General features: G+C 57.3%; 1 protein-coding gene across 1 annotated transcript in view; it reads right to left on the bottom strand.

Moving 5' to 3' along the window:
• Positions 1-16421, bottom strand: part of TCF7 (transcription factor 7) — a 33426-nt gene extending 17005 nt beyond the window's left edge. Inside the window, 3 exon segments of the mRNA XM_025388257.1 lie at positions 15075-15199; positions 15726-15792; positions 15958-16421. Of these exon segments, the coding sequence (XP_025244042.1) occupies positions 15075-15199; positions 15726-15792; positions 15958-16218 (453 nt within the window). The 5' untranslated portion in view covers positions 16219-16421.
• Between the last annotated feature and the right edge of the window lie 1038 nt (positions 16422-17459).

Genomic DNA, 17459 nt, shown 5'->3' with positions numbered 1-17459 from the left:
GGCCATGATTCCCTCTGTTTGGAGCACTCTTCTACTACTTGGCTTGGCAAACTCCTATCCATCTTTCAGGACTCATATGAATGAGACTTCCTCCTAGAAGTCTATCCTACCCTCCTTATCTGAGGAGGGGTCCCTTGCCATTCCCTCATCCCCAGCTCCTTCTGTAGCACCGATCCACTATGCTATAGTTGACTGTTCATCTGTCCTGTCCTTCCTGTGGTCTGGGATTGTGCCCTAAGTTATTTATATGGAATGTATTAGAACAGGGCCCTTGAAGTTGAGTCCAGTGCAGGTAGGGTGGGAGGTGTGTGTGAGCCAGTGTTTAGGGAGAATGTGGCTGCACTAAATAAGGCACCCTGGCTGGGGCTGGGCACAGGGTCACTGCAGCATACAGGTTAGGAAGCTGGGAGGAGCTAGAGCCACTACTTGGACTCAGGACATCCTACCTGGTACCTAAGACCCTTTGGCCTCCTCCTACCCCTGTCCTCTTCTGCCTGCAATACTTTGGGAGTCAGAATGACCAGTCAATATCAGGGCTGCCATTAATTTACATAGGGCATTTGTGCTAATTAGAAAAAGCACCCCTTCTTTTGTACAGACACCCGGGCCATGCCATGCCAGGGCAGTGGCTTGGGAAGCACAGTGCAGGCTGGTCTCAGCCCTTGGCCCAGCTCCCCTGGCACAGCCCCTCCAGTTCTCACTTTCCTTCTTTGCACTGTTAGGGCCCACCAGTCAGCCCTACAGCTCCCCAGGAGTCTGTGTCTAGAGCTGGAGCCCCACTGTCCAGCACCAGTGGCACTTTAGTGCCAAGGAGTCTGTCTGTCCAGTTGCTGAGCAGGATGCCCCTCAAGGCCTCAGACTATAAGAATCAACTGCCCGGGGGGTGGGACGAGGCTTGCCTGCATATGGACCAGGCCTCGATTTGTGGGCTTTCACAGACCCCATCTCTGCAGATAATACTCCAGTAGGGCCGAGAATGCCAGCCAGGCTGGAGGTGCCCCTGCTCATGCCCTTTTATCCCTAGCCCCCGCTCCAGGCACCACTGCCCAGGACACAGTGCTCTCCAAAGGACGGCCTGCAAGCTCCCTGCCCACAGCGTGCTGGATGCCTTGTGCCAGACGCCCACCACAAAGCACAGAAAAAAGCACAGAGTGTGGCTGCGTGGCCAGCTGAGCTGGAAGGGGTGGGAGATGGCAAGGCCACACCCTCCTGGACCAAGAGGCTTCAGTCTCACCTGCTGGCACAAGGCTGTTGCCACAGTTGCACAGAGCTCTGCTAGGTGCGTGTGGCCAGTTCACCCACCGCCTGACCTTGACATCAGATAAAGGGGCCTGCCACAGCGGAGGTGGGGACTGGAGTCCCTGCATGCAGCCTTGGCAAACCACAGGCCTGCTCTAGCCCAGCCCGGCCCAAGGCACCCTCGGAACTCACTGAGCCCCACTTAGCCGAGTGGCCTGGCCCATGGCCTCCAGTGGTTTCTATGCATTCGTTTACTTGCGTTTTCCTTCCTCCACTTTGAGGTGAACGCCCCTCAGGACAGGATGTTTTTAGAGGAAAATATAAGCTTCCGGGAGCTGCTGCAACTGAGCTGCTAGTTGATGCTACCAACACAGCCTGGAGACTGCACAGCAGCCCTGAGGCTGGGCAACCCCCAGCCCAGGCAGTTACTCATGCAGCTCCTCATCAGTGCCCAGCCGTCCAGAAGCCCAGCATGGACTGTGGACCGAGCACAACCTCATAGCTACGCTGTCTTTGGCAGTAGGGAATGGAAAACAGGGATCTGGGGATGCAGGTGTTTGAGGAGTTCTCAGGCTGTTTTCCAGAAAAGGCAGGAAAATACCAGAGGTGCAGATTTAGAGATGGCAGCCCCCACTAGTAACAGCCAACTGAGTGTCTCGCAGTCTGCAGAGCTCCACCCCTGCCGGAATCCCACGTCTTCCCAACCACGTTGTGCTGTGCATACGGACTTTGCAGACGAGGAAAGTGAAGCACAGAGAAGCTAAGAATCTTGCCCAAGGTCTCACAGCAAGCAGTGATGGATCTGGATTGGAATCTGGCCCATTGGGGTTTCTGGCCACAGATCTTTACCATTCAGTGACAGGCCTCAACAGGCAGCACTTCTGCTGGCAGCAGCCTGCCAAGCATCTTCCTTGAAATCAATTGGCTAGTAGTGTGGCTCTGACCTCCCCCCGGCCCTAGGTGAGGGCACTCTGTCCTTGAAGGAAGTGATTTTGATTCTCAGTCATAAATGACCAAAAGAAAAGCAAGAGGTCATCCCTCCCACAGGGTCTGGCTGGTGCTCCCTGGCCCCACGTGTGAGGAGGGGTGGGACAGCCCCCGGAGGCTGGGATACTCTCACTGCGGCTTGTCTAGCTCCAAGCCCAGGAGTGACAGAGTCCAGGCAAGGCCCAAAAAGGCAGGGGCTCAAGGGCGGAGGGACAGAGCCTTGGAGATCGCCTCCCCAGCCTCGGCCCTGCATTCTTGCCCCAATTTAATCTAGCAGCCTCTGAGGAGCAAAGACAAAACAAGGGTCTCCAAGTCATGTGTTCTGTCCTGCAGCCTGCACCAGCCCTAGGAGGACAGTCCTGCCCTGAGGCCATGGTCATGAAGCGCTCACTCCCCCAGCTACGGCCAGTCAAGGCCCCTGGGGCTCTGTCTGGACTGTCTAGCCATTTATCCAAAGGGAAACAAGGCATGGAAAGGAGGTCCTGGAGGTGCCAGGCCCTTGTGTGCTGCTGCCCGAGCCCTCACACCCAGTGTGAGCAGAGGGAGGAGGCTGGGCTGTGCCAGCTGCATGGGAGCCTCAGGAGAGCCCTTCATGAAGCGAGTAGGGGAGGGTCACACAAAACTGCCCCAGACAGCTCTCAGAAACACACCTGGGTGTAGCATTACGCAACCAGGGCAGAAGACGAAATGCCAAACTCCTGGGGTTGAGGAGTGGGAAGGGATGCGACGGGTGAGCCAGGCACCCAGCTGTGGCTGCAACACACATGTGCGCAGCCAAAGATGCAACGGAGTGTAATGGGAGGGACAGCGAATGCCGAGTCAGATGTCTGGGTTCAAATCCCTCCTCCAGTACCCACTAGGCGTAAGTCTCTCCATGCCTGGGGGTCCCCATCTGTAAAACATCCAGGTCTCATGGGGTTGCTGTGAGGATTAGATTAATATTTGTGCTTTTTTCTTAATATTCCTTTTTTACTTAAGAACAAAGTGAAACAAAAGGAGAAAAATCAAAAGCAAGTATGTCCCAAGAAAAAGGCTTTTCAGGAATGCCAGCACTGTGCCAGGTTGGGGCCGCCAGCCCTTGATTTCCTCTGGACCACTGCCTGATTCCTGTCAGGCCAGATCACTGAGCTCCTGGCTGGCCCACAATGACCAGAGTGAGAGGGTGGGAGGCGGTGGGGCAGCGAGAGAAGAAGAAACTGCCCTCAAAGTGCCCCAGTGGGGCTGGCAGCAGCTCTGGTTCCTAAGCAGCTTTCCCATGGGGGAATAAGGTGGGCGGGCGCACCCATACGCTGGGACTCCCTCAGCTGCCTCAATCCAGCATTTTGCACGACTCAGCCTAGGAAATCCCCTAGCCCAGCCCGGGACCATACAGAGGAGGGTGCCTGGCCCAGGAGTCCAACAGCAGGCCCTGAGCTGCATCAGGACCAACACTAGAAAGAGAAAGTGATCCACCTATAGACAGGCCTTAACTGTCCTTCCATCACGCACCAAATCAGAATCAATCCTAATGTCATTTGCGGATACTTTTCCACGTAACATTTCTTCTGGAAGCCCTGGGCATCTGCCTTTCAAGTAAGAAAGACAGCCCTTTTGGCCCTGGGAGCCCTGAACTTGCCAGGTGTTTGGGGAGAAAAGGGGTCATCCCTGACCCAGGCCCAGAGCTATGAGGTACCCCTGGGGAGGCAGTGAGAGCAATGGCCTTTCTCTGGGGCCAGAGGAATCCAGCTGGGTCCAGCTTATGAATCTGGCAGTGTGCTGGGGGTACCACCCAGCTTCCTGGCCCACCGTGCCCCCATCTCCACACATTCTACAGCAAGTGGGACAGAGCAGGGAGGAGCATGGGTTTCAGGGTAAAACAAACCAAAGTTCAAATCCTGACCCTGCCAGGTATTAGCGCATTCCTTATCCTCTCTGAGCCCCAGTTTCCTCATCTGCAAAAGGGAGGCCACAGTAGTACCTGCTTTCTTGGCTTGTATAATCTTTTTTTGTGTGTTTTTAGAGACAGAGTCTAGCTCTGTTGCCCAGGCTGGAGTGCAGTGGCACAATCTCGGCTCACTGCAACCTCTGCCTCCTGGGTTCACGCGATTCTCCTGCCTCAGCCTCCTGAGTAGTGGGATTACAGGCGTGCGCCACCATGCCGGGCTAATTTTTGTATTTTTAGTAGAGGGGGGATTCATCATGTTGGTCAAGCTGGTCTCGAACTCCTGACCTTGTGATCCGCCCACCTCGGCCTCCCAAAGTGCTGGGATTACAGGTGTGAGGCACCACGCCCTGTCGACCTGCACCATCTTGATACCATCATGAGTAAAAGCCCCTGGCACAGGTCTGGTGCTTGGGAAGTGCTTGACACATGAACTACTGTAGTTGTTGTTATTCTTTCAACAACTGCTTACTGAGCACCTACTGTGTGCCAGGCCCTAGGGTGGGCGCTGAGAATCCAGTGGTGAAATGAACAGATGTGGCCTGGGCCCCACAGATCCTCTCCAGCCCTTTCTGATCCCAACTCCATCCCTCACACCACCCCCCGCAACATGGCCATCAACCCTGTGGCCTTGGCTCTTCCAGGTTCATCTGTCCCCACACCCCCACCCATGGGGCTGCCCACTGCTTCAAAGGCTGCCAGCGAGCTCTGGGGTGGCTGCTGCAGCCAGGCACGCACTCAGTGGCCAGCCAGCCTGGACCCTGGCTGTACCCAGCCAGCAGAGACCTCACTGCTGCCACCGCCGCAAGGCTCTCCACAGGCTGCCTCTCAGCATCTCAGAGGGCCCACCCACCTCTGCCTGCCTGGCCACCGGGCCAGCCACAGAGCCATCTGATTTGAATGAAACTTCAAACTTAATGACTTTCATGCTGGTTATTTAAAACACAATGTAATTTTCTAAAACACCCTATTATTTCCTTTGATAGCTACAAAGCTTCCCCCAATCCCATAAGCATGTTTATTTTTAGGGAAAAGAGTGGTTTGCAGTTGGTCATAGAGACCATAAGGAGAGGGAACCCACAGACAGCAGGGCAAAGAGTCAACCCTAGCAGCTCGGAGGCCTGTGCTGCCCTGCCTCCTACTTAGTGGGTTTTCCACTGGACACTGGGGTCTCCCAGGCAGGCCGTGCCCTACTCTCACAAGCACGTTGGCAGTGACTCTTTCGTCCAACATTGGACAGTGGCCAAATAAACATCAGACTACTGCCCTCCCAGTGCTCCCCCTCCTTGGGGCTGCTGTGTCCTCTTCTGTAAGATGGTTCCACTAGCTTTCCAATAAGCTTCCCGCCAGCATTCCAGGCATGACAAGTCTGGGGAAGGGTCCTGAGACCACCACTTCACCCTCAGCAGCCTCCTCCTGGCTCTCCCAGACATTCTGCCCTGGGTACAGCCACAGGGCCTGAAGCTTTGACCAGCTAAGTGAGACCTGTGCCCAGATAAATTGGCCCCAGGCAGTGGCTGCCCACACTGCGAGGGTGAGTGGGTGGGGCCCTGCCAGTTGGGGCTCCCTGGCAAGGGAGGTGGCCTGGTGGTGGGTGGGTGTGCGTGCAGAGGTCAGCTGAGCCCCACCAATGCGGGGCGTCCTCTGGGAGCAGCTATTTTTAGGTCCCAGGCTTTCATGTGGCCAAATGATGTGCAGTTTACAAAGCATCAGTAATGCGTTTCAGATGGCGGCCCAGCAGGCCAGGAGGCTGGGCCCGCTGCCACCAGAGCCAGGTCAGAGTTAGTCAGAATCCCTCGGCCTAGACTCCCATCACCTGTCCCTCCCTCCCCACGACCCCTTCTTGCCTGATGGGGAGGCTGGCTCTGGAGCAGTACTTGCAGGGAGCTGCCCAGCAGACCCCGGCTGAGGCCCACCCAGCACACAGGCCTCTCCATGGCCAGGGATTCCCACCCCATTTTAGAGGAAGAAACTGAGACCTAGAGAGGTTCACAGATTTGCGTGAGGTCACACAGCAGGGGAAGGGATGGCTTCCTTCCCATCACAGCTCCCTGCCCTCATGGGAAAACTGGGTTTCCTGGGAGGAGATGATTTGCCACCACTGGCACCCAAACCAGCTCAGACATGGAGTGGGGGCAGCCCTAACCATGTAAACTCCCAAAGCCCACACCCACTGTTCCCTGGGGCCACGTCCTGCCCATCCATGCCTGGAGCCTCTGCCGCACACTCATCATTTGGAAGCACATGGTGTGGGGCCCAGACAGCTTTCCTGCCCTTGAAGAGAAAGCTGGTGGTTTTAATGGGGGGCAGGGTGGGGGGGTTAGGAGGAAGCTTATTTCACAGAGTCTGCTCCTCTGATCTCCAGGGAGTTCTAGCTGTGGAGTCGGGGCTGCGGAGTGAGGGCTGTGTGTCCCCAGGCTTGCTCTGGCACTAGGGTAGTCTGCTAGCAGAACCCAAGCAGGTGGCCTCCTCCCAGAAGAGGGCCAGACTCAGGCTCATCCCAGCTACGCCCTAGGCCAGAATCCCTAACCAGCAAGGGACGGAGGCCCTCTGCTCCCTGGGGAACTGGCCAAGAGGAGCCCCATGTTCCAGCAGAAAGCAGGGGAAGGGGGCACCTCTGCGGAGGACAAGCCCACCCAGGCGGCAGACAGCTTGCATGCAGCAGCGGAAGCGGGCCACACGTTTTTAAGGGAGGGAGGCGGTTTCCCAGGTCCAGACCCCAAGCATGACAGGTTGGCGAAACAGGGCAGCAAACTGCCTGAATGAAGAAGCTGACAACATCCTGGTTTCTCAGAGACACCCACCCTCCACCCCTGCCAAAGCCCCAGGGACCCTGGAGCTCTGCTAGAGACAGTGCTGGTCAGAGATGCTCTCCACACCATGGCTAAGTCACCAATGGGCCTTGGGACCTGAGCAAGCCACTGACCTGTGGGGCAGAGTTCCCCTCAGCAATCAGGGGGCCAGACCCTAGGCTCCCGAACCCCGAGACAGCATGAGAGTCAAATGGAAGGATGGGAAAATGGAAACTTCTCACCTCTGAGGTAGCCCTGCCTTGCACTGCCCAACACCCTTGGGTCTTCTCCGCCCAAAGCCTACCCCTCTCTTGGCTCTGCTCAAGTTCCTCCCATGATCCCCATGCCTCCTAGCATGCACCCTGCCCCAGCAGCTGGCTCTCCCCGCCTTTGTCCTCCGTGTCCAATTCACACCATTGCAGGTGGGCACCGCCTTGCCCTACCATGACGCCAACATGCTGCATGTGCCCATCAGCCTCTCCCAGGCTCTGGAACCTGTGCTGCCCCAGCACCAAGGTCACAGGCTGAGCCCTTCTTCTCCAGCGTCACCGCACATCCCTCACAGATCCTGGGCCTCTGTCTGCCCCTCTGCTGGTGGAGCATGCCAGCCTCTGCCTCTCTCCTCCTTTGTTCCAGCAGGGCCCCCGCCCAGAGTGTTCTCCCCCTCTCACCTGTGCAGGCCCCTCTCTCAGGAGCCTCCCCTGCTGCCCCCACTGGCCTCTCCCTCCCCTGTGCCCTTTTTCCAACTCCAGCAGAACCTCAAAGCCAACTTAGAGGCTCCCAGTGAAAGTCTCTTTGTCTCCCAGGATTGAGCTCTGGAAGGGCAGAGGGAGCCCGCCACGTGCTAACCCAGGCCAAGTATAGAGAAGGGACTCAGTCGGGGTGTGGACCCCAGATTACAGCAGAGAAAGTGTAGTCTATCGACAGGCTGAGGGCCCAAGGGTAGGGTAGGCCAGAGGACACTGTCCCGGGGGAGCTGGGAAAGGAAAGTGCAGCCAAGGCCCCAGTCCCACCTCAGCTTTCGGAGCACTCACACTCCTAGTAGAGGCCTTCCCTCCACCACCACTGCCACTCAGGAGGCACCTACTGTGTGCTGGGTTTCACATACACTGTCTCTTTCCATTCCATACTGACCCAAACAGGTGAGAACCCTCATTATCCTCAGTTTTCGATAAGAAAACTAAGGCCCAGAGGGCTAAGTAACTCACCCAGGGCCACCCAAAGAATGGCAGATACAGTATCAGAGGGTGCATCGCGCAGACTCAACACCTTCCCTCTGTCCACTCCTCTAAGGGGCCTTGGATAAGTCCCTTCCCTGATCTGGCCTCCCTGTCCCCACCTGCAGCAGGAGGATCTGTGCACTGTACCATTGGGGGTGGGGGCCCCTGTGACCTGATAAAACACCTGTTTCCTCCAACGGAGCCTTGTTTGTACACAGCAGCAGGAAGCACCAGTCACAAGGTGTGAGGGGTGTGACTGTATGGCTTTGGGACCGCAACAGCCTGTGGAGGCTCAGAGGGGCTGTGGCTTGCCTTGCACCTCCAGGAGGCTCTGGGCCCACCCCTGACCCACCTGACCTCAGCAGTTATGTGACTTTAAACCAGCACCCCCAGAGCCCTGCTTAAGCTCAGCTAAACCTCCCTCCTTGGAGGGGCAGGGGATGGGGTATGGTCTCCACAGACCCAGAAAGGGGCCCACCCTCATCTGCTTCAGCCCCGCTCACTTGAGTCTCAGAGCAGCTGAGGAGGTGGCAGTGCTGGTATGAATATTCCCGAGTGCTGCTGTGGAAACTGGCTTGGTGGAACCTGGTAGAGCTGGGGGAAGGATCCCAGGTCTCAGCAACCAATCCACGGCTCTTTGCCAGCCCTGGGTCTTGGGAAGGTCTTTTCTGCCCTGCTGAGCTGGTACTCACCCTAACTTTCCAGAGGAGGGGCAAGCCACCCTGAATTCCCAGCCATCCCTCCCTGCTCCCAGGACAGGGTGGGGCAGGAAGCCTGGCTCTAACCAGGGGTCTGCAGCATCGGCCCCCTTCATGGTGCTCTCCTGGCTTTGAAAGGCATCAAGGCTTTGAGGGAGCCACCCTCAAAGTCCCACCTTGGGAGCAGCGGAGAAGAGGCTGCAGATTTTTCAAATGTGATAGCCAATACTATGCAGGCAGCCTTCCAAGGAAAGAAATGTAATTCAAAATAGCTCACAGTCGCACTGCCCACCACAAACCTATTCAATGCAGAGCAAACAAGGCAGAACTCCATGTCAGCTGTGCTGAGCCACTGTAAGCACGGGACACTCACAGCTCAGAACCTACAGCGAACTGGGGCACCAGGGAAGCAAACGCCTTGACTCTTCCTGCCCCTTGACCCCATAATTCTGTGTGGGTATTATGCTTCAGGAAAAAGTCAAGGTGGAAACGAAGGAGTGATGTGTACAGAACATCACTCACCCTGGGAAAGAAGGCAGCCCGGGAGCAAGCCAGAGCCACAGGGGAGGCTGCGAGCAAGGAGGCTGCCCACACCTGTGGCATCATGGCAAGAATGAGGGGCACGCACAGGGTGGCCATGGCTTCCCAGGCTGATGGCCATGAAAGTTTTTTGGTTTTTTTTTTTTGACGAGTCTGGCTCTGTTGCCCAGGCTGGAGTGTAGTGGCTGATCTGGGCTCACTGCAACCTCCACCTCCCAGGTTCAAGCGATTCTCCTGCCTCAGCCTCCCGAGTAGAGGAGTTGGGATTACAGGCGTGTGCCACCATGCCCAGCTAATTTTTGTATTTTTAGTAGAGACTGGGTTTCACCATGTTGGCCAGGCTGGTCTTGAACTCCTGGCCTCAAGTGATCCACCTACCTTGACCTCCCAAAGTGCTGGGATTACAGGCATGAGCCACCGCGCCATTTTTTTTTTTTTTTTTTTAAACAAAACAGCTTAAGCTTCTAATGTCTCATGTAAAGGACTTTTACATGACAAGGAAGGGGAGTCTCTTTCAGATCAATCTTTGTGGTGGCAGGAGAGAATTCTGAGGAAGGAATGAGTGGCTGTGGCTCCCTGGTGGCCCCAGGGATAGCACTTTCCCTCCTAAGAATTCTGGGTCAGGCAGGGTAGTGAGTAGGTGGCCTGTACACCTGAGTCCCCAGTCCCCGGGTTCAGACCTCCAGACCCCTCCGTGCCCAAGTCCATGTGGGGCCCATGAGTGAGCCACCACTGGCCCCCTGGGAGCCAGGCCAGCAAGGGACAAGGGTTCAGTCATGGCTGACTCCCCCTGGCCAGGCTGCACTGGCACCTCTCTGGGCCCCTCCCTGGCACTGCTGCTGGTCCTCACTCCAACTCTGGGAGGAGGGCTCACCACTCCCATTGTGCAGAGGAGGAAACGAACAGCCGGGCTTTCTTTGGGTTAAGCATGGTGAGTGCATTGTAAAGCAGTGCCAACCGTCTGAGCCTAAAGAGTTGCCAGGGCGGGCAAGGCAGCCAGAGTCGAGGGATGAGGAGGGTCCCACTGGGAATGGTCAGAGGCGGCTCCCTGAGGTGGAGACATCTGAATTGAGCCCTGAGTGAGGAATGAAAAGGTGGCGGCTATGTGCAGGGCTGCGGCAGAGACTTCCAAGCGGAGGGAAGCAGTGTAGGAGTCCTGGGGTGGAAAGAAGTTGCTGGCTGTAAGACCCCCTAGGACAGGGAGGGGACTGCCGTCAGGGAGACAGCAAGAGGCTGGTGCAGGTGATGAGGGGCGGCTGGTGGGGGCCACCCAGGCGCTCAGCTGTGGTGAGTGGCTTGGACCTTACTCCAAGAGCAATGGGAAGCTAATGCAGGGTTTAATCAGGTAAGAGATGTGATCTGATTCTGTTTTTAAAGGACCCCTTTGGCTGCTACATGAAGCCTGTACTGTGGGTTAGGATGGGGGTTAGGGGGTGAGGGAGGGGTCCTCTGGAGGCTGTTGCTGCTGTCTGGGTGAGAGATGGCGATGGCTGGGGCTTCGGGTGCTGACTGCAGAGAAGTAGGGAGGTTTGGGATGTGTTCAGAGGGAAGCCTGGGGCCTGCCAGTCCCTCCTCTGTCTTCATCCAAACCCTGTGGCCTTCAGAGTGCTGCTCAGTGGGCCCTCCCTCACAGCCGGGGCTGGGGCTGGCTCTGCCCGGGACACCTCAGTGACAGCACTCCTCTGGCCAGCTCTGCTTCAGGTCTCTATCTGTCTCCTCTGTTCAGCCGGGCACTCCCAGGGGAAGAGCCTGGTTCCAGTCTGGGGGTCCAGTACCTGGTACCCAGCCTGGTGCCAAATTCCCACCTAATAGGCTTCACTCCAACCAGGACTGGCGCTCAACACCAATAACTAACACTTTTCAGCAAGGCCCATGGCTCGCTTTGCAGCATGTGGAAGCCGGTGGGTGCTCCTGCACCTACTCATCTCTGCAAAGCTCCTCGGACAGGCTGGCCATGCGTCAGCAGCACTTCCTTCCTCTGCTGGAGCCTTGCTCATACCCTCACCTCCTGTTCCCCCGGGCACGCTCTGGACCTGCCGGGAGTCCCAACATGAGTCCACTGCCTCAGTGAGGCTCCTTCTGCTGGACCTGACACCTGACGCCTGACCCCCTGGCTTGGGGCATCCCTAGGCATCTGGATGGCTGTGGAGATCAGGGACAGGGACACATGGCCCCAAGCCTGCAACAGCCAAAGGCTTCAGCCTTCTTATTTAAATTGAGATGTAATTCACATATCGTAAAATACGCTGTTTTAAAGGTATATAATTCAGTGGCTTTTAGTATATTCATAAGATTGTGCAGCTGCCACCACTATCTAATTCCAGAACCTATTCATCACCCCAGAAAGTATCCCCATACCCATGCGCAGTCGCTCCCTGGGCCCCTCTTCCGTCAGCCCCTAGCAAGCACGAATCCTCTTTCTGTCTCTATGGATGTGTCTATTCTGGATATTTCATCAAAATGGCAAAAGGCTCGGCATCTGTCCAAGCTACAGACTCCAAGTGGAGCTCACAGAAGAAGCCACAGCGCAACGCGGCCTCACATCATTTTTGGATATGACAAGACTGACTACACTGCTGTATGCATCCAGGAACCTGAGTTTGCCTAAGGAACGATGCCTTACTCATCCCAGAGCCTAAGATCAGCTCACTATCCTCCCACTCACCACCTCCACCTACTCTCAGGTCTCAAAGCAGAGAAGAGAAAACAAAACCAAACCAAAGCCCAGGCAACACAGTGAGACCCATCGCTACAGAAACAAAAACAAACTTAGCTGGGTATGGTAGTGCATACCTGTTGTCCCAGCTACTCAGGAGGCTGAGGTGGGAGGATCGCTTGAGCCCAGGAGTTCGAGGCTGCAGTGAGCCAAGATCACACCACTGCACTCCAGCCTGGGCACCAGAGTGAGACCCTGTCTCTAAGAAAACACAAACACAAACACAAAACAAAACAAAAAAACCCTGGTTACTGGTCTAGGCCAGTAACTGCCTGCAAGCCTACATTAGGTGCTTGACAGTGTTCATGGAATAAACTTTGACCTAATTTTTTCTTCCTCTAACAAGCTTAAGAGAAGCCAACTACCAAAAAGAAGGAACCTTTTCGGAAGAAAAAAAAAAAGTATGTCCCGTGGCAGTTGGCTGTGGGGTGGTCATTCAGCCCATTGCTCCCGGCAAGGTTCGAGCTGGCCTGTTTCGAGGTCTCTTAACACAGCAGCCACATGGGCATCCCACCCACATGGGCAGAGCAGGTCCCTGGTACAGGCTTTCCCCGCTCCCAAGGGAGGTCCAATGACTGGCCTCAAGCCTCTCAGCTAAGTGTTGACCACATGGGTGCCCTCAGAGAAGACTGGGCAAAGGGCATGGGGGCCTGGATCTAAGGCCTGTGGCAGGACCCGAGCAGCAAGCTGTCTGTCCTTTAAAGATGGGCTTGGGAAAGTGACCAGCTTTGGAAAAATCTTCCAAAGGCAATTTTTCCTCAGGGCCCTTGCAAGGGGCTCCTGACCCAAGATAAGAGGATCCTTCCGGGTTCCAGACACATGAACCTTGAATCCAATGATAAATGTGCTTCTAAAATGTGGGGGTGGATCCACTTTGCTTGGTAAAACCCAATCACATTTTAAATGCCCACACGTCTTCAGGTAATGCAAGCAAATACTCTGACTTGCTATGTGTTTATAACTGTCAGGTTTGCTTAAAAGAGGTTCCCCTACATTCACATACATCTTCCTCACCCAGTGTCACTCCAGCTTACACCTTTGCCTCTGTCCTTTTCTGCAGCCCCACAGAGCAGCTGAGGCCAGGGCACAGAGAGCCAGTGTCAGAGCCCGTCCTTCTTCTCCTCATGTGTGCCCAGAAGCCACACAGTGGGGACTGTGGCTGCGTGGGGAGGAGGGCAAGGGGATATGTACCTATAGGAGCAGGTGCGATACATAGAAATGTATCTGCTGTAGCTTGAGAAAGACTGAAAGGTGAAAAATGAATGACCCAGGTCAGTGGTGGTGTGCCTCCCCCACTGTCCTGACTTTTAGAGCCCACTCTTGACCCATGTGGGCCAAAGGACACCAAATGGTTCCATCACCCATACCCTGACAGCAGAACAAGGCCTTCCCTGCTCCAGATACTCCCCCAGCACTTGCCCACACCACTAGATGACCTCCGAAAGGAGGCCTTTTCCCTGCGCTGCTGTGGAGCCCCAGGAGGCTGGAGTGGAGCCTTGGGCCTAGGCCTTTTGTCTAATCATGGTTCCAAGGTGACCCCGGCCCCCATGCAAGTGGCTCACCTGTCAGAAGTCTGGCACTGGTAAGTTATGTTAACCTGGTCCCAAATCTAAGGGTTTACATCTTGTAGGGATCCAAAATGCATCTTCGTTAAGCATGGGCTCATGCAGGGTGAGTTCTCTGGGTATAGTCACTGTATCGGGCGGGAATGCTGGGGGGCACGCCCCTCACCTCACAGACTTGGAAGGAAGTGAACCACCTCATATACCAACCCACTCCAGAGCAGAAAGTCGGATACAGAGACTACTTGGAAAACATGCTCATTTTACAGATGAGGAGATAGGGGCCCAAAGGGCAAGGAGTTCATTTCTAGAGCTGGCCATATAACAGGTTTTCCAGCCTGGGCTTCTGGAAAGCCTGTATGTCTTCTCACTCCCACTGACTTGGCATCCAGCAGCTCTCAGAACCACCCTCTTCACTCCTGGTCTGAAACAGCCTAGCAGTTACTCTCCTCCCTCTGGTGACCCCACTGTAGCCATGTGAGCCTCCAGCCTGCCAGCCCCACCTGCACTGGGCTTACATTCACACCCAACACTCGTTTACCACAGTCTCCAAACCTTCCACGTACCTTCACCCCAACTTGGACCAACTGAGAAGAGTGTGAAACACGAATAGGAATTTCCTTAAAAGCACAGCTGTACTGCTCCAAAGCACTCAGAATAGGCTCTTCGCACTTTAGGTCATCTGCACCAATGGGCATGGTTTGTAATGATCATGAAATGTTTTCAAAGCACTGGGACTTAAAAATATTTAATTCCCGAATTCATTAAACTGGTCCCTTCTCAACATCCCTGATTTGTAGCACCTTTGCCAACCCTTCCTGGTGTGTCTGAGACCAAGCCAGTTTCCTAAGAACCCACTTTCCACACATGGTGTTCAGGGTCCTTCTTTGGCAAGGGTGCACTCACGCCAGTAAGGACACAGCCGAGTACAGCACGTTTCTCCTGCACAACCAGGGCACCTGAACAGATCAGCTTTCCTGCCCACTCCTCCAAGCGCCAAGGAGGCTCAGGGTTTCCTGGGCTAGTTAGAAAGTTAATTGCAAAGCTCTGAGATCAGATCAGAGCAGTCAGGAGAGACGGTGGTCTCGACTCAAAAATTCTCTAAGAAGACCCCACCCTGGCATCGCCCAGCACCAGGACAGAGACTGCACCCGCTTATGAGCAAGCTGGGAAGACAAAAGCCAAGAGCCAGAGGACAAGGGGGTGCCCCAGGGCGGCCTCTCCTTCCTTCAGCAAAGTTCTCCTTTTGGTTCAGATCCCACTGGGTGTGTATGGGAAGAAAGACCAGCACAGGAGTCTCGTCTATTTCGTTCCAGGTAGAAGTCTCTTGCCGGTGCCTCACCTACCTGGTCAAGGAGGCTGCAAGCACAGGGCGGCACTGGCTGCGGGGTCCACTTACCAGCGGGGGCTGCGGCTGGGGGTGCTGCCCTGCTCCCGAGGGGGGTGGGTAGTGCATGAGCAGATTGAAGGCGGAGTAGACGGTCTCTTTGTACATGCCGCTGGTACACTCCGGGGCCTTCAGGCCTGGAAAAACCACAGCTGGGTCAGACACACCAGCCCTGGTGGCGGCTGGGACTGAAGGCTGTCTGCTCTTGAGAGAAAAAGAATTGCCAAGGGGCCCCCTTCAAGTTCCTTACTTGGGAAGGTACGGGTTGGGAGTATCCGCAGTGCCAAGTTGTAGGGGAAGGACCTGGAGTGCAGGCCTCCCCGAGGCGGCCACTACTTGACCTCCCCCCGCCCCCCTCGCCCTCCAACCAAGAAACCTTGGCCAGTTCTGTCTCCTGAAGACGGCGGATTAGTCAGTCACCTGGGCAGGAGGGGAGGCGGGAATGGCGGGGGTCTGTTTACTCCTATAAAGGTCAGGGCACCGGAAGTGACTCGACCCGGCGGCGCCCGGGAAGCCCGCCCCCCACTCCCCACCCCTGGGTTTTGCCGCCTCCCGAGCAGCGGTGGAGGAGGCACCCGGCTTCCCGCGGTCCTCGGCGTCCCCGTCCCACCGAGGCCAGGGCCTGAGAGCGAGGAAGGGGGGCTGGGCCGGGCCGAAACTCACCGTCCTCCAGGGGCTCTGGAAGTTTGTCCGGGAAGAGTCTCTGCGCAGCGTGTTCCCGCCCGAGAGCCTGGAGGGAGAACCGGAGGGGAGTGAGGGGAGGTGGCACCGCGGGGATCGGGGCAGACGCCGGGGCAGGGACGCCCTGCGCGCTGGAGACCCCGAGGGCCGCGCGCAGCTGGGGCGGCGGGGCGCGGCGACCGCGGGGGAGGAGCCGGCGCCGGCGGGGGCTCACCTCGGCCCCGACCTCGGCCTCGCCGCGGGCCCCGGCGCCGGCTCCCGGGACCCCCGGGATCCCTGCGCCGCCGGCCGCGCCCTCGGACTCGTTCACGAGCGACGACTTGAGCTCGGCGAGGTCGCGCTCGGGACCGGCGGCGCTGTCGCGGATCTTGTCGTCCTGCTCCTCGCCCTCATCCTGGAAGGCCAGCAGCTCGTCCGGTGCGCCGAGGTCGTCGCCGCCGCCCGCGCCGCCCCCGCCTGAGTCCAGCTGCGGCATGGTGCGCTCCGCTCGCCGTGGCGCGGGGCGCTGGGCGCGGGGAGTGCGGGGCGCGCAGCCGGCCCGGGGGGCGGCGAGCCCGGAGTCCGAACCTCCGAGCCCGGATCGTGGCGGGCGGAGCGCGGGCTGACTCCGCCTGGGCGGGCTGCAGGCGCGGGCTAGGGCGCTGGGCAGAGCGGCTCCGAGAGCTGGCGGGTCCGAACATCAAAGGCGCCGCCGGCCGAGTGCCGGGGGCGGGGCGGGCGGTGGGGGCGGGCCCGGCCGGGGGCGGGACACAGGTCCGCCCCGCCCCTCCTCTCCCGGGTGAGGCCGGGACGCGCCCACTGGGCGTAGCCTTAAAGGGCTCTCTCTCCCGGAGCGCACCCCGAGCGAGAAGTCGGACGAGCCTGAGAATGATCACCTTTCTTCCGAAACGCAGAGACTCTAAAGGGAACTCCTGACGCCCCCCTTACTCAGCTACAACCGATATTCCCCCTGCTTCCTGCCCCCAGGTTTCTCCTCCAGCTGCCGTGGGCGGGAGTCCCCTAGGCCCTTGGGACTTGGGCGTGGCTTACCACTGCAGCCTTGGTTTGAACTGTATGGTGCTCAGCCTCCAGTGCGCCCTGTGCTTTGAACTGGGGGCTTCCTAGGGCTTGGGGCTGCTTGAGGCTGTGCTCGGACCCCAGGGAACCGGCAGCGTTGGGACTCCGCGGCGCTGTCGCGGCTCTTGCCCCATCCTCCATCCCTGTGCCAATCAGAGACTTCCCTCTAGGCTGCCTGCATACAGCGCGAACACAAGCATACCCCCCTTCGCACATTTATTGAGCTCCTGTTGCATGCAGAGCTTGTACATCACACATCTGTGACGGGCCCCTCGGGCAGGCGACGGCTCTGAGCCGCGAACACAGCCAAGAGCATCAGACCTCAGCCGATCCTCCAAGTCCCAGCCCCTGCTACTCTCCCAACTCGGTTCCATGACTAGAACCTGCATCCCGGAGACTCAGAGCTTTGGGCAGCCACGTGGGCGCGGGATTCCGACGTGGATCCCTCGTCCACAGCAACTCCACCCTAGAAGTCGCATTTAGGGAGCACATGACTCTCAAGTTGACCCTGGCCTGACTAATCCTCTAACCCTCGCTCGATCCAGGCTGAAACATCTATTTGCGGAGCGCCGGAAAGTGCCTGGATTCCAGCGCATCTGCATAGCACCCGGGTCTGCGTCCACGCGGGCCTCCACGGCACACTTGGCCTGGCTCAGCCAC

This window comes from Theropithecus gelada, chromosome 6 (genome assembly GCF_003255815.1).
Source record: "Theropithecus gelada isolate Dixy chromosome 6, Tgel_1.0, whole genome shotgun sequence".
NCBI lineage: Eukaryota > Metazoa > Chordata > Mammalia > Primates > Cercopithecidae > Theropithecus > Theropithecus gelada.
This window is presented reverse-complemented; position numbering and strand designations above follow the sequence as displayed.